A 14,063-nucleotide genomic window follows, 5' to 3' on the forward strand; every position below is an offset into this window, starting at 1 on the left:
ATAGAACTATGTTTGTTCTGAAATAAAATGTTTTTTAAGAGCAAAGTGAAGTGAAATGCAGATGCAGTGTCCATTTCACCAAAAGCAAAGTATTTCCCCTTCAGCTCTTTTGTAATGTGTGTGTGTGTGTGTGTGTGTATATATATTTAAATTAAACTCACTACATAAAAAATAAGACACATGGTTAATGTAGTTTTTTATTTTGTTTTTGTTAATACAATAAATATACAAAACTCAAACTACTCAACATGCAACTAAGGGAGCGAGACAGGAGTGCATTTGTACAGTACAATGAAATCCAGGACGACAGGCCACCATTCCTTTAATTATACAAAATATACAAACATCCCTCGTCTGTTTTAAATAATGTCAATGTAGTAGCTAGCAGTAGTACAACCAGTGATGCTTTCTCTTCGATCCGTTCCTTCATTTATCAGTTTCAACTAAGATGACCAACACCACTAATTAAAAAGGACAGATTAAAGCTACGATCCATCGCACCAAACACAAGAGGCCACATTAGTTTATCTGCCATCTCACGCTCCCAACAGATTCTTGTGGGGGTTTTCCCTGTTTTAAATGAAAGCGATTCAAACCAAACAAAAACAGAGGAACATTCAGGTGCCATTTGTTCAAATGTATTTATAACAGGAAGAACGACTTGCAGTGATTCACTCACTCACTCACACACACACACACACACAGAGAGAGAGAGAGAGAGAAATAGTGTAAAGAGAACGGTACATGACTGAAAAATGATTCGGAACACAAATATGACACACAAAATAGGGAAAGTATTAAAAGTATTGAAACAGTTCACCCCAAAAATGACTTTAAATAAACAAATGCAATACTGAAAATAAATAAACACACAGTTTGTTCTCTCTCTCTCTCTCTCTCTCAAACACACACACACACACACACACACACAGAGTGTTGAAAGATTACGATCAAAATCAATTCGCATCTTGATGCATATCCCATAATCACAAAACTTGGCTGTCTCTTGGCGACAGTAACCAAGGCTACAAGGTTCTCTGCTCCAGTCGATAAAAAGAGGAAAACAAACATCACTTCAGACAACGACAGACAAAGTGATTCGGGATCCAATATCAGGAAGGCCCAGCACGGCACAGTCTTACACACTTCTGCAGGACAAATGTCACGCGTCGCTGGCAATGCTCGGATTATAATTGTGAATTGTTTTCCAGTTTATCTTATAGAGCTCGGCAAGCTTCCCATGCATGTGCAGGAACATATCCTGAGTGCTTCACGCTTTTAAGAATTAGTTTTCATTCCAAAACAACTCTATTAGAAAGAAAAAAGAAACCAGAAAGCCTCGAAATCGTTCATGTTTAAAATCAGTCAATACTTTATGTCATCATTCAGGTTAAGTTTATATATTTATATATTTACAGGTAAAGAGACCCTCTGAGTTGTGTGGAGTGTTTATGGTCACATCTGATGGACGTCTTTGTGTACTGATGGCTCATTTGCAGGAAGAAGCGCCAAGAAAAGGTCATATTATCCCACAAAATCCAAAAGAAAAGGCAATTGTTTTTATGTAAAAATGTTATGTTATACCCCAAAATTAAAAGAAAAACAAACATTTTTAAATGCAAAATGTCATGTTATACTTTGAAATCTAACAAAAAGGCAAATTTTGTTATAGAAAAGGTCAGATTAAAGACCAAAATTTAAAGAAAAGCTACATTTTGTTTTGCAAAAGATCGTATTATACCTCCAAAAACCAAAGATAAACCTAAATATTGTTATGAAAACGGTACTAGTATAACCCCAAATAAATAAAAAAAGTGCATTAGTGTATGCAAATGTTATACACTAAAATCTACAGAAAAGTTTAATTAATTTAATATAATTTAATTTAATATAAATAAAAAAATTTGCATTCGTGGCATTTGCATTAAGACATTTTTGTAACAATTAAGCAGAATGCCGATTTTTTTAAAGGTTAATAATAGGCATTTAATTGTGCAAAACAAAATCTCATAAATGTTGATTTTCTGAGGATTTTGAATTTAATTGTGACCTGGAAATGTTTTCGGTGTGATTTTATGAGTGTTTCAGAGGAGACGATCGTTAAGACAGACCTGTGAGGGCATAACCGTTCTCTTTTCCTTGGATCCCATAAAAAGACACTAGATGACATCACTTCCTGTTGTTTAACAGGGACAGACTGACGTGATGTGAACATATAAAGTGACTCTTTAGGCTGTTCACACACAGACAGGCTTTCCACCACACACACACACACACACACACACACACACTCCAACTAAAGAACAGGTGAGCACACCTGCTGATTGACAGGAGGGGCGGGGCTGTGGGCAGGGTCTGAGTCAATGAAAGTGGGTGTGGTCTTGAACAGCCAGTCAGAGCTGACCAAATGCTGCAAAGACAGTTTGGAGGAATGTGGAGGGCGGGGTCAGAGTAGCATGGGCGGAGTCAGAGTTCTCTGGGCCAATCAGATCTGCTCTTTGAAGGCTCCCCGGGCAGCAGAGGAAGCAGCGTTAGCGGTGGCGGTTTGCACCGTTTTGTTAGCCATGACGCCGGTGGCGAACTCCTGCTGCGCTTTCTCAAAACTGGCTCCAGTGGTTCGGTACATCGCATGAACCTGCAAATAAACACACATGAGCTTGATTACTAACTACCACCTGATTCAAATAAAACACCAGGATTTGATCTTCAACACTACGGACAGGCACATAACATGTAACCTAGTTATGAAGAAATAACAGGAGAAATTAAGGACTGTAAAAGCAATTTTCAGTGTGTTTATGGCTTAGTGTTATTTCCGTATCATTTATGTACCACTACAGTATTCCTTAACATTCTGAATTGTAATTTTATTTTTGGATTTTAGTTTGTTTTAGTGTATTTTTTATGTGCTTGTGTCATTTTTATTAGTGTTTTTGCATATCTAAATGTATATATATATATTTTTTTTGTCATTTTAGTACTTCAACTTAAATTTATTTTATTTCCGTTCACTGAATTATTTTTATATTTCCAGATTCCATTTAAGTTGTAGTCATTTTGTTATATGCTTTGGTCAGTTTTATTAGTTATGGGGCTTTATATTGATATCATATTTAAGTGCATTTTTGGCGGTGAAGCAATATTGTATTTATATGTTCTGAATCAAGGCGAAGCACCTTTTTAAACATGATGAGAGAGATGACAGCCGATGCGGTGAAGAGGGCAGCGATCAGGATCATGATGATGCCGACGGGAATACTTGTGTTCAGGCCGGTCAGCGCTGAGATCCAGCCGCTACAAACACAAACAACACAACGTTACAATGTGACAAGTCATGAGAAATGGAATGTGAGTGAAAGGGTCTGTGTCACAAAATAACTTTTTTTTTTAATTATTATTATTAAGCGTCACATCGGAGCAAATTAAATGACATCAATCATCATTGTGAACATATTATAACTGAATTCAAATGTAGCTCTAAATAGCCTATAACATACATTAATACAATAAACAAACAAGCCATTTTTTTATAATTATCTGGTCACCATGTTTGATTAATCGGCTTTGTACTGTAAATAATTGTGTTTTCAAGTTTTGAAGCTGTTAGGGAGTGTTGATTTTACTTTTTTCCTTTCAATAAAATTAGCATTTCATTTTAGTTACATATTGAATCATCTACACATCTAGTGTCAGAAGCACTAAATGCATCATTACACAAATCCAGAAGAGTATATATGTGACCCTGGACCACAAAACCAGTCATATGGGTCAATTTTTCCAAAATTGAGATTTAAACATCATCTGAAAGCTGAATAAATAGTATTTCAATTCATGGATGGTTTGTTAGGATCGGAAAATATTTGGCTGAGATACAACTATTTGAAAATCTAGGTGGAAAAAAAGCTAAATATTGAGAAAATCACCTTTGAAGTTGTCCAAATGAATTTTAGCAATGCATATTACTAATCAAAAATGAAGTTTTGATATATTTATGGTAGAAAATGCAGAAAATATTTTCATGGAACATGATATTTACTTAATATCCTAATGATTTTTGGCATAAAAGAAAAATGTATAATTTTGACCCATACACAGTTTTTTTTGGCTATTGCTACAATTATACCCCAGAGACTTAAGACTGGTTCTGTGCTCCAGGGTCACAGTTTATTTTGTTTTCATTTAAGCATAATGTCAGCCATCACAACGAATATATTCATGGTGAGAAACAAGTGAAAAATAGAACAAGTAAATGAATAAATAACTATATAAACAGCTACATTTATAAAACGTTTTTAAATGTTATCTTTGATAAAAAACATTGTATCGCAAATGTTAAGCTATAAAGAAAAATGTATATTTAAAATATATAACTGTTAGAAAAGTCTATATATATATATATATATATATATATATATATATATATATATATATATATATATATATATATATATAAAAGCATTTTAAATATTTGGATCACCTTCAGCAGTGTTTTTGCCGGGTTAATTTCTGATTCTGATGTGCACATGTTTGTGTGTGTGTGTATTTCCTCACCTTGCACCCCAGCCTGCAATGCCGATGGCTTGCAACACATGGACACCAAATTGGCAGATATAGACGAAGAAGAATACAAAGAACCTAAAAGAGCTGTCACTCCTTCAGAAAGAGAGAGATACAACGGTTAGTGTCTATAATTCTGTATTCTCCATAAAGGCGGTGTGTGTGCACATATGTGTGTGTGTGTACCTGAATGCTCCATACAGAGGTCTGTACCAGCAGACAAATGAACAGGGAGTGAAGAGCATGAACCAGAGCATAGCCAGACCAAAATCCACTCCCCTCGACGCATCTACACAGAACCACGACAAACAGCCGAAAATATTGGCAAACAGCGTCCCCGTGTGGACTGCAACAGAGGAACGGGAGAAAAGAGACCTCACCCATGTGTTAACACAAAACATGATCTGAGGAAAGAAATGCACTGTAAAGCTGGTTTTATTTTGGGAATCTCTAATCCATTTTTGGCACAAAAGCTGTTGGAACTGAGATTATGTACGAAAACTATGACTAAAACTGATTAAAATTACAAATCAATTGATAAAAGATCCAAATACACCATGTGTTTACTGTATAGCAACCTTCTAAAATAAAAACTAATCTGAAATGAACAAAATCCATAGTGAAAACTAAAATGAATGACAACTGGAAACTTTCCAAGAAGTTTACAATCTGTATGAATGTTTCTTCCAAGAACCTGTTAATACAAAGAGCAGTCTAAACATTGACCATCTGTTATATTAACTGTATCACTGCTAAACCTCTCCACAGAAGCCGTTAATAGTGGAGCTCCAAGCCAGACTGTATGAGTTAATGCAGAGCCATTCACATACACATTACCCATCATTCACTGGGAACCCTCCGTTTAGAATGTTACAAAAGAATTCTATTTCAAATAAACGCTGTTCTTTTGAACTTTCTATTCATCAAAGAATCCTGGAAAATAAAATGTATCTCAGTTTCTACAAAAATAAGAAGCTGTTTTCAACATTGATGATAATCAGAAATGTTTCTTGAGCAGTAAATCATCATATTAGAATGATTTCTAAAGATCATGTGACACTGGAGACTGGAGGAATGATGCTGAAAATACAGCTGTGCATCACAGAAATAAATTACACTTTAAAACATTTTCAAATAGAAAACCATAATCGTCAAATGTAATATTATTACACCTTTTTGTGTAACATTAAATGAAGCATTGGTGAGCAGAAACAGAAGTGTATTACTTATTGTTAGTTAATTTTAATTAATTAATTTAATGAACAAATTAATTAATTAATCAACAAATGAAAGCTTATTTTTTTTAATTTCCGATTATATTATCAATTTAAAAATAGAGGAGCTACTTTTTTTACACATTTATTCAGGGCCTGAATTTCATTTTTGAAAAGCAATTTGATTTATTTTGTTTTATGTTATTTTATTTTAATTTATATTATTAATTTTCAGGTAAGTATTATAGTTTACCTGGCATAACATCTATCTTACGAATATGGGATTGCCTTTAAAGTCGCTGCAAAAAAGAAATGGCACTGCAAGTTCCTTCAATTTGAGTCATAGAGCCTATCTACAACCGCAGAAGACGGGGTTAAAGTTTTGGTGTGGAGTTTGGCAGTGGGAGAAAACACCTTGTGCTTCTTTCACCACATTTACTGCACAACTGCCAAGAAAGTCTCAGGTCTCTCTCGCTCTCTGCCCAATTCCCTCCCAAACTCTTATGAAACAAGATCAGGCGAAACCTAAACACTACTCTGACGCTAATCTCATGATACTTCTATCACATGATGCGTGGTGGCTCCGCACATCTAATATCATGTGACTGATCTCATCCAGAATGAAACGCATCAAACAGACACAAACGCTGCTGAAGTCTATTCATTTCACTTCCTCAGAGTCCTGACACTATTATTACACAAACCAAAACCAGACGCCCTTCCCAGACAGACACAGCTGTGAATCAACATTATTCACGTAGGTTTAAAAAAATATTATTTCAGGCTTTCTACATTTTACATTTAATTCAGTGTATTACTTGCTATTTCTTTGTGACTTCTGTTAAAGAATGAATGAATGAATGAATGTGCAACTTAACTATTGCACATGATTGCAGCATGAACATTTTTTCACTCTCATCTGAAAGTGAAAGTTTTTGTAAGAAAAATTTGTTTATTTTGTTGTTAATTTTCTTATTTTTATTTAATTATTTTTTTATTTTTTTATTTTGTTTAATAATTTCATAAAATGATTGAAAGAATATTTTGAATCTGTATTGGAGTATGTAATTAGAAATTTCTAAGAATTTCTAAAAAAATGTAATTCATAAAAAAGGGCTAAATGCAACAATAATGTGGTTATAATTTGGTAACTTTAAAAACTTTAGTTGAAAAATATTTATATTAAATTAATATTAATTATTTTTTATAAAAAAAAATTCGGGTTCAAACGGACCTGGAAGATGAAAATATGAGGGTTACACGGTACTGCTCTATAGTTTCTTAGCACTTCTTTCAAAAATACCATTTACAATGTTAGTCAAGGTTTCTAATTGATTATTTTAAGGTTCCTAATTTAGCATTTAGTATAAACATTTTCCAACATTTTGACTGACCGACATTGTAGAATTAAACAGGCAGTTTTTCTGTTACTGTCTCTTTAAGACTCTTACTGCATATGTAAATGACCTCTGTTGTGATTGGCTGGCCTTCACAGGCAGTATGTTTGGTGGCTGTTTTTTTGGACTGTTTGCTCAAGAGTCACTCACACATCCACAGATAGTACATGATCTTGACGGTTTTCTGAAACTCCACAGGGATGTCCACGGATATGTCATGATAGAAACACGGACCCACCGGAAACTTCTCTGGAAGGGGCGGCCAGTTGTTTTTCCTCCCTTAGAGACAAGAAGCAAACAGGAAAATCAATTAAAAAAGGAAATAAAGAGGTGGATGATGCAACAGGAGCATAATGACAAAAAGTGGTAAACTGGGGTACAGAAGTGGGAAACAGCACAGTAATTGTTTTCCTCTCTTCCTGGTGCACAGAAACTAAAGATCTAAAGTTGATTGTGTGAGATGACAAGCATGATACTGTTTCAACCTTAGAGCAAATGACTACAGATCATCTGATGCATACTGCACATAAAAAACATCAAGAACTGCCTGTAGTTTCAATTCTTAATCATCATCAAGAATATATTTCAGTCTTCATACACAATTTCATAATAACTATATAATTTTATATATTTATGAGGAATATATTTATCTTTTTTTTTACCTACTCATATATATATATATATATATATATATATATATATATATATATATATATATATATATATATATATATATAGATACACACACACACACACACACACACACACACATAATCTATACAAAATAATTTAAGATCTTTGTAGATAACTGAAAATACCTCCTTTCTGAGCAATCATTAGCAATGAATTAAATTAAAAAAGGGATTTAATTTAATTCAGTCAATAGAAGTTCATTCTGGAGATAATACTTTATTCTCAAATTATACATTGTTATTAATTTCATACGAGAATAAATTCAAATAACATTTCTCATCTTCATACAGCATCCTTTATCTTTATTTTTTGGTGGGGTTCATGTGTAATTATTATTATTTTTTAATTTATAAAAAGGGGTAACTGCAGTAATAATTAATTGTAATAATATAGTAACATTCAAAACTTTGATTTTGCCTACCTTTTTTTCATAAGCATCACTTCCACTACTAAATTTAATCTATACAAAATAATTTAAAGCCCTTTGTACATAACTGAAAATAACACCTTTTATAAAAACATTATTGAACAAATAAATTATTCATTTTGAGTTATATCTTTGCTTATCACCTTAGTTTTTTAATTTGCAAAGAGAAGTATTCATTTCGTATTCAGTCACAGTTTCAGTTTTTCCACAATTCATGAGTTAAAAAATATCAATAAAAGCTTTCCATCAAATCACTTTTTCCCCAAAAAATAAGAATGAAGATGTTAAGAAAAAATAAAGAAATAAATAGAAATGTAAATATATATATATATATATATATGTGTGTGTGTGTGTGTGTGTGTGTGTGTGTGAGTGAGTGAGAGTGAGAGTGAGAGTGAGAGTGAGAGTGAGAGTGAGAGAGAGAGGTTTAATGCACTTAAATTAAACTAATAAAAGCAGTCAAATGTAAAAAGTTTCAACTTTTCTGCAAATCAGGTGCAAAAGTGGAAATCGGGATTAGGCATAAAATAATATCATACATGTGATCATACACAGGAATCATGTGTTTGTGTCAGTTTTCTGATGATTAAGGGAGAATACAAGCAAAAATGCTATGAAATGCATCATATTTTGTGGGAAAGTGAGACGTGTTTGAGCATTTTTGGAATCAGCACCTCAAAATTTTTAAGAATGTACTTATTAGTAAAAACACACATTGGATTTCATTCATCCAAATATGATTCATGGCTGTGTATAACCTGTGCGCTTTTGCAATTTTTTGTCAGAATAGGCTGCAATTCGGATGGGATTTTATTCTGATGTCTGACTTTTTCCAATTGTTGTGTAAAAAGACCCAACTGTGTCAGGTCAGTACCTTCCTGTCTGAAAGGGCGGTTTCAGACCAGAATAAGCGATGCAGCATGGACAGGCTTGACGCGAGGTTAATAACTCACCTCCTGATGCGCTGAGAGACTGCATCTCTCTCTCCCTGCGGTCCAGCTCAGCAGCTTTTCTCTCCAGCTCCTCCTGTCTCCTTAATAACTCCGCTTGGGCTCGCGCCTGATCCTGCAGACACAAGGCCCTGATGAACAAAACAATTCTGTTGACAGGCCCAGCAGAACATGACTTCAGGAGAGTCGACATCAAAACACACCAAAGGCATTTCCTGAGACGCAGCTGTCAGGACCAATCACAAACACGACTCAAACTCAGATCTATAGATTCATTCAGATTCATAAAATATTAAATACTGATATCAAATATATTAATTCAATATTAATATACAAGTATTCAACACATATCTGGTCGGTACAATAACACACAACCACATCACAGTCTTTATTATCACCAAAAAATAATAAACCCCTATTATCACATAAAATAAGGCCATCCTTAAAAATATTTTGGTTTGCAGTAACAGTAAAAAAAAAAAAGGGTCGGTAGGTCGGTCTATTTTTTTTTTTTCAAGTTTCAATGTAAAAAAAAAAAAAGTACATTTTGGTGATTGTGATTACGTCGGTATGAATTTAAACAAATTAGCATATTGTGACGTCACTGACTTGGTCTTCAAACCGTGTTTTCGGGCGCATCATTGCAAACCTCACTTTGATGCAGGCCATATAGACCACAAACAAATTTAAATCTGTCAAAAACATAATTATTGAATGAATTGAAGGTGAGAAGAATACTTGCATCCAGCGCTATGTGTCAATGCAACCTACAAATGAGAGACCGTTTGCTTTGCTTTCTTGGGTTGTTACTTTTGTGAAAAAAATCCTGTTTGATTTGAGAGACAAGTGTTCATTAAATCGATTGTTAAATTCAATATATCGTTATATATTATATATATTAAGACCAATATTTCTGATGATTTATTGGCGTGAAGTTTCATGCACAATGACAAACAGGAGTGCAACATTCTCGAAAAACAATAACCAGAGTGGACTGCCATAATGCAAAACATTTACTGCAGGCTTCAACATGGCTCTGTTTATGACTAGAAATGTCAACAACAAAAATCGCATACGTAGGCGAATCTAGCCCAAGTCTGTATCTGTATGCATGAGACTGTCTGAATACCGACAGAATTCACATTTCTGTTGTAAAAAGAGAAACATTGTGCAGAAGTATTATTTGCTGTTATGCGTGTTTGTCCGAAGCTGCAGCTGCTGTGTGACGCGTGTTCCAAAAAAAAAAAAAAAAAAAAAAAAAAAAACCTGGAAAGTCAATTTCCTATTTTCGTTTTCGAAACTTGTGTTGATTGGTCCAATCGATTCGTGCAATATATTTTCGAACATAAAGTGACAGTCGACACAGACACGGTTTCAGACTAGACGGGAGAAGGGATGGGAAAAGATCTGGGCACAGGTTTCCCAGAACTTCATGCCAAGTTAAAGCGATGTCAAGCTGTCTTAATGCATTTTTTAGATGTATTATGGTGCCCGAACCCGTATGAATTTGAACAGTGACCGCGAACATTTTGTTTACTGCAACCGCAGCCGTCATTACCAAGAGCGAACTGTTGACTCTGACAACGAATAAGAGTGTGAGAGGAAGCGAACGCACCGGCCATAGTGTGACATCCGTTAACATAGATGTCGTCACAGGGTTTTTTTTAATTAAGGAAGATAGCCTTTATTTGTATGTCGGTCGGACTAAAAGCAAAAAAAATTATAACAAATTTGAGTCGGTCCTAAATTGACAGGGTCGGTCGGGTTATGGAATAAGAATATTTTTAAGGATGGCCTAAATAGGTCAAGACATAAAAACTGAACTGGTTGTAGTGTAAATCTAGCATGGGATTGTTTGTACTTCATACTCTTTAGTTTGAAGATGAGTTTTAAGCACTTTTGTATTAGAAGACGACTTTCAAAGTCACAAAACTTTCAGAATGTAAAGTTTGTCCCATAATTTTGTGGAAATGATACATTTCTATTGATTCTTTGAAGAATAGAAAGTTCAAAAGAACAGCATCTTTGATGTCTTTACTGTCACTTTTGATCAATTCCATGCGATTTGAAAGATTATTTGCACTCTACTGTTTAGCAAATGCACTTAGTAAAGATAAAACTATTTTCACTGTTTTTGTTTGGTAGAAAAACATGTTTTGACCAAAAATTCGATTCCAGCCGCTGGATCTCATAGCGGCGACTCATCCTGCTCTCATTACAGCAGTGTCCCAGTTATGACAGATTAAATTTTAAGAATCACTCTTTTATCTAAGTCAATCTGTTGATGCATACTGCCCTTGTTTCTGGGTCATTTTAAGGGCTCAGAAATCCCAGCTTTCCCTGAAGGCAGCATCATGTGACACACTCGGCTTAATAAAGCCAGTGGGCAACAAGTCCTTTAACAATCCTTCTGTTGTCAGCCTGAGGCTCAACTCCTCTTCACCGCTACTACAAACTAAAGACTACAGCGATAGACCCTGAGCTTCTGATTCGGCCTCCTCCTGAAGATCTGGATCACCTTGTTGTGTCCTAACTCGAAGCATCTGATGTCACATGTGGAGCATGAGGCGTGAGTCATCTAACACACACCCAAAGTGTGCCTGTGTGTCCATATGCCTGAAGCGAGGCAGCCCTGTCCCGCAGGCTTGCTGAATTATACAGTATAACTGCACTCGTGAGCAGACCGGCTCGCAGCTCTTGCCTGCTGGAAGCTTCTGTTGTCCTACTGAGGATATTTCTGTGAAATCAAGCAGGATTTTCAACGCTGACATCGACGTCTGCGTCAGGGTTCATGCTTCACACAGACCCAAATGGGGGTTTAAGGTTTCAGAAAGTCCTTCTAAAGGGTCTTCATGCAGTCGATTAACACATAAAATAATTGAGACTTATTAATGTAATCTTTTGGAATAATAATAATTAATACAGTTGTAATGATATATAATCAGAAAATTCTTGACAAAATTAATGCAGCCCTACTTACAAGCAGATAAAACCTGGAGCTTTTTAATAATGCATAAAAAAAAAAAAAAATATATATATATATATATATATATATATATATATCTCAATGCATCGATTACAAACCCTGACGATTCATATGTATCGACCTTGAAACATGATATTTGACATTCAGAAAATGACCACTAAACATTATTTTATTATCTTAAAAACCTAAGCAGCACAAATAAATGTTTTTAACGCGGCACAAACGAAGCACAAACACACAAGACCACTTTCGTGAATTTGGAGCATGTAGGCCTATGGGGCTGAGTGACATCATCATCTTTAATTCAATGTGTAGTTTTATAAAAAACCGAAGCAGTACAAACTAAACTTTTACTGGCACAAACCAGCACAAACAAACAAGTCTATTTGGGGTGAATTTGGAGTATGTGGGGGGGCTGAGTGACCTCAGATTGACCTATAAATATTATTTGAATATCTAAAAAACCAAAGCTGCTCAAACAAACATTTTTATAGCACAAACGATTGAGAACATTTTGCTGATGTTTTGCGTTGGGGCAACTTCACGGAAGTGTATATATATATATATTTATTTATTTATAAAAAGTAAAATGAAACTTTAAACCGCAATTTAAATTTAGTGCAAAGTACGATTTAAACAACTTTTTACACTTTTTTACCTTTTTGCTGCTATACTTACATTTTAAGTGCATTGAATAGAGACTAAAGTGAGATGCATGTACCTGTGTCTGCTGAGGTTGAGTGTAAGCTGGCGGTTCTTCGGTGGGTTTCATGATGGCCGGCTGTGTGTTGGCTGTGGGTGGGACTGCTTTAGGGGCGGAGCCAGGCGGGACCTATTAAGCCACAAAATAAAACATAAGACACTGTCATGCAAAACACCATACGGTTTAACCTCATCTGCAACACAATATCAACATAACATCTTTTCTTTTCATTCATAAATTGATGTTTTTTGACTATGTTTTGCACGTTCTAAGATCATCCATAAATGAAGCAATTTATGTGCACAACTAAAGAAAGGGAAAAAATGTAACAAATGCTTTGAATGGCACAAAATCTGACGGGTTTGTGTTGTAAGTGTGGGCTGTTCTGGGCAGCGAGCCATACGCTGGTACAGCTTCACTAGTTATGCCACACTGTGAATGATGTTATTTGTTGGTACTGTATGTATGCTGGTTAAGAAAGAAACATACTCCTAATACTAATTCTGAATGTATACAGCGCACTCTTTACACACATTTGGATGACCTACAACATTTGCTAAAATGTGAAGTATAAAACAGAGCACACCACATGGAATAATGCATCCCACAATGCAACTGACCTTCCCTTATCAGCGTGATGAAAGAAATTAAAGTCAGCCACTACCTCACTGTTTGATTACATACAAAAATTAAAGATATTTTAGTAAAAAATAAAAAAAGGATTAAATTTGCTTTAATTATTTCTGAGATTTATATAACATTATAATACAATATAAATATATGTTGAAATCTAAATGTTAAAATTATAATGTTTAAATATTTATTTAAAATATTAGGTAGCATTTACCATGTACGTAACCGTGTCATTATAGTTAACTAAAACCATAAAAACATGTTACTTGAAATTAAATAACTGTTAACTGAAATAAAATAAAGACTTATTTCAGACATTTCTCATTTTCAGTTTGTTTCACCTGATGTACTAAAATAAATCAACAAAAAAATTATAATAAAAATAGAAATAAATATTTTTAAATAGTAATAATAATTTCAAAAATATATATCCCAATTACTAAAAAGTCCACTAAAATTAAAAGAAGATTACTTTGAAAAAATTACTTTGAAATATTAATACA

The 14,063-nt window shown here is 34.3% G+C and overlaps 1 protein-coding gene across 1 annotated transcript in view; it reads right to left on the bottom strand.

Annotated features, from left to right (window-relative positions):
• Positions 1-179: 179 nt before the first annotated feature.
• The window catches only part of LOC127941849 (secretory carrier-associated membrane protein 1), a 27,765-nt gene continuing 13,881 nt past the window's right edge, over positions 180-14,063 (bottom strand). Inside the window, exons 3-9 of the mRNA XM_052537295.1 lie at positions 12,946-13,056; positions 9,242-9,353; positions 7,319-7,447; positions 4,744-4,903; positions 4,552-4,653; positions 3,177-3,294; positions 180-2,635 (exon numbers count right to left, since the gene is read on the bottom strand). Coding sequence (XP_052393255.1) covers positions 2,486-2,635; positions 3,177-3,294; positions 4,552-4,653; positions 4,744-4,903; positions 7,319-7,447; positions 9,242-9,353; positions 12,946-13,056 — 882 coding nt within the window. The 3' untranslated portion in view covers positions 180-2,485. The remainder of the gene's footprint in view (positions 2,636-3,176; positions 3,295-4,551; positions 4,654-4,743; positions 4,904-7,318; positions 7,448-9,241; positions 9,354-12,945; positions 13,057-14,063) is intronic.

Source organism: Carassius gibelio, chromosome A21, assembly GCF_023724105.1.
Source record: "Carassius gibelio isolate Cgi1373 ecotype wild population from Czech Republic chromosome A21, carGib1.2-hapl.c, whole genome shotgun sequence".
NCBI lineage: Eukaryota > Metazoa > Chordata > Actinopteri > Cypriniformes > Cyprinidae > Carassius > Carassius gibelio.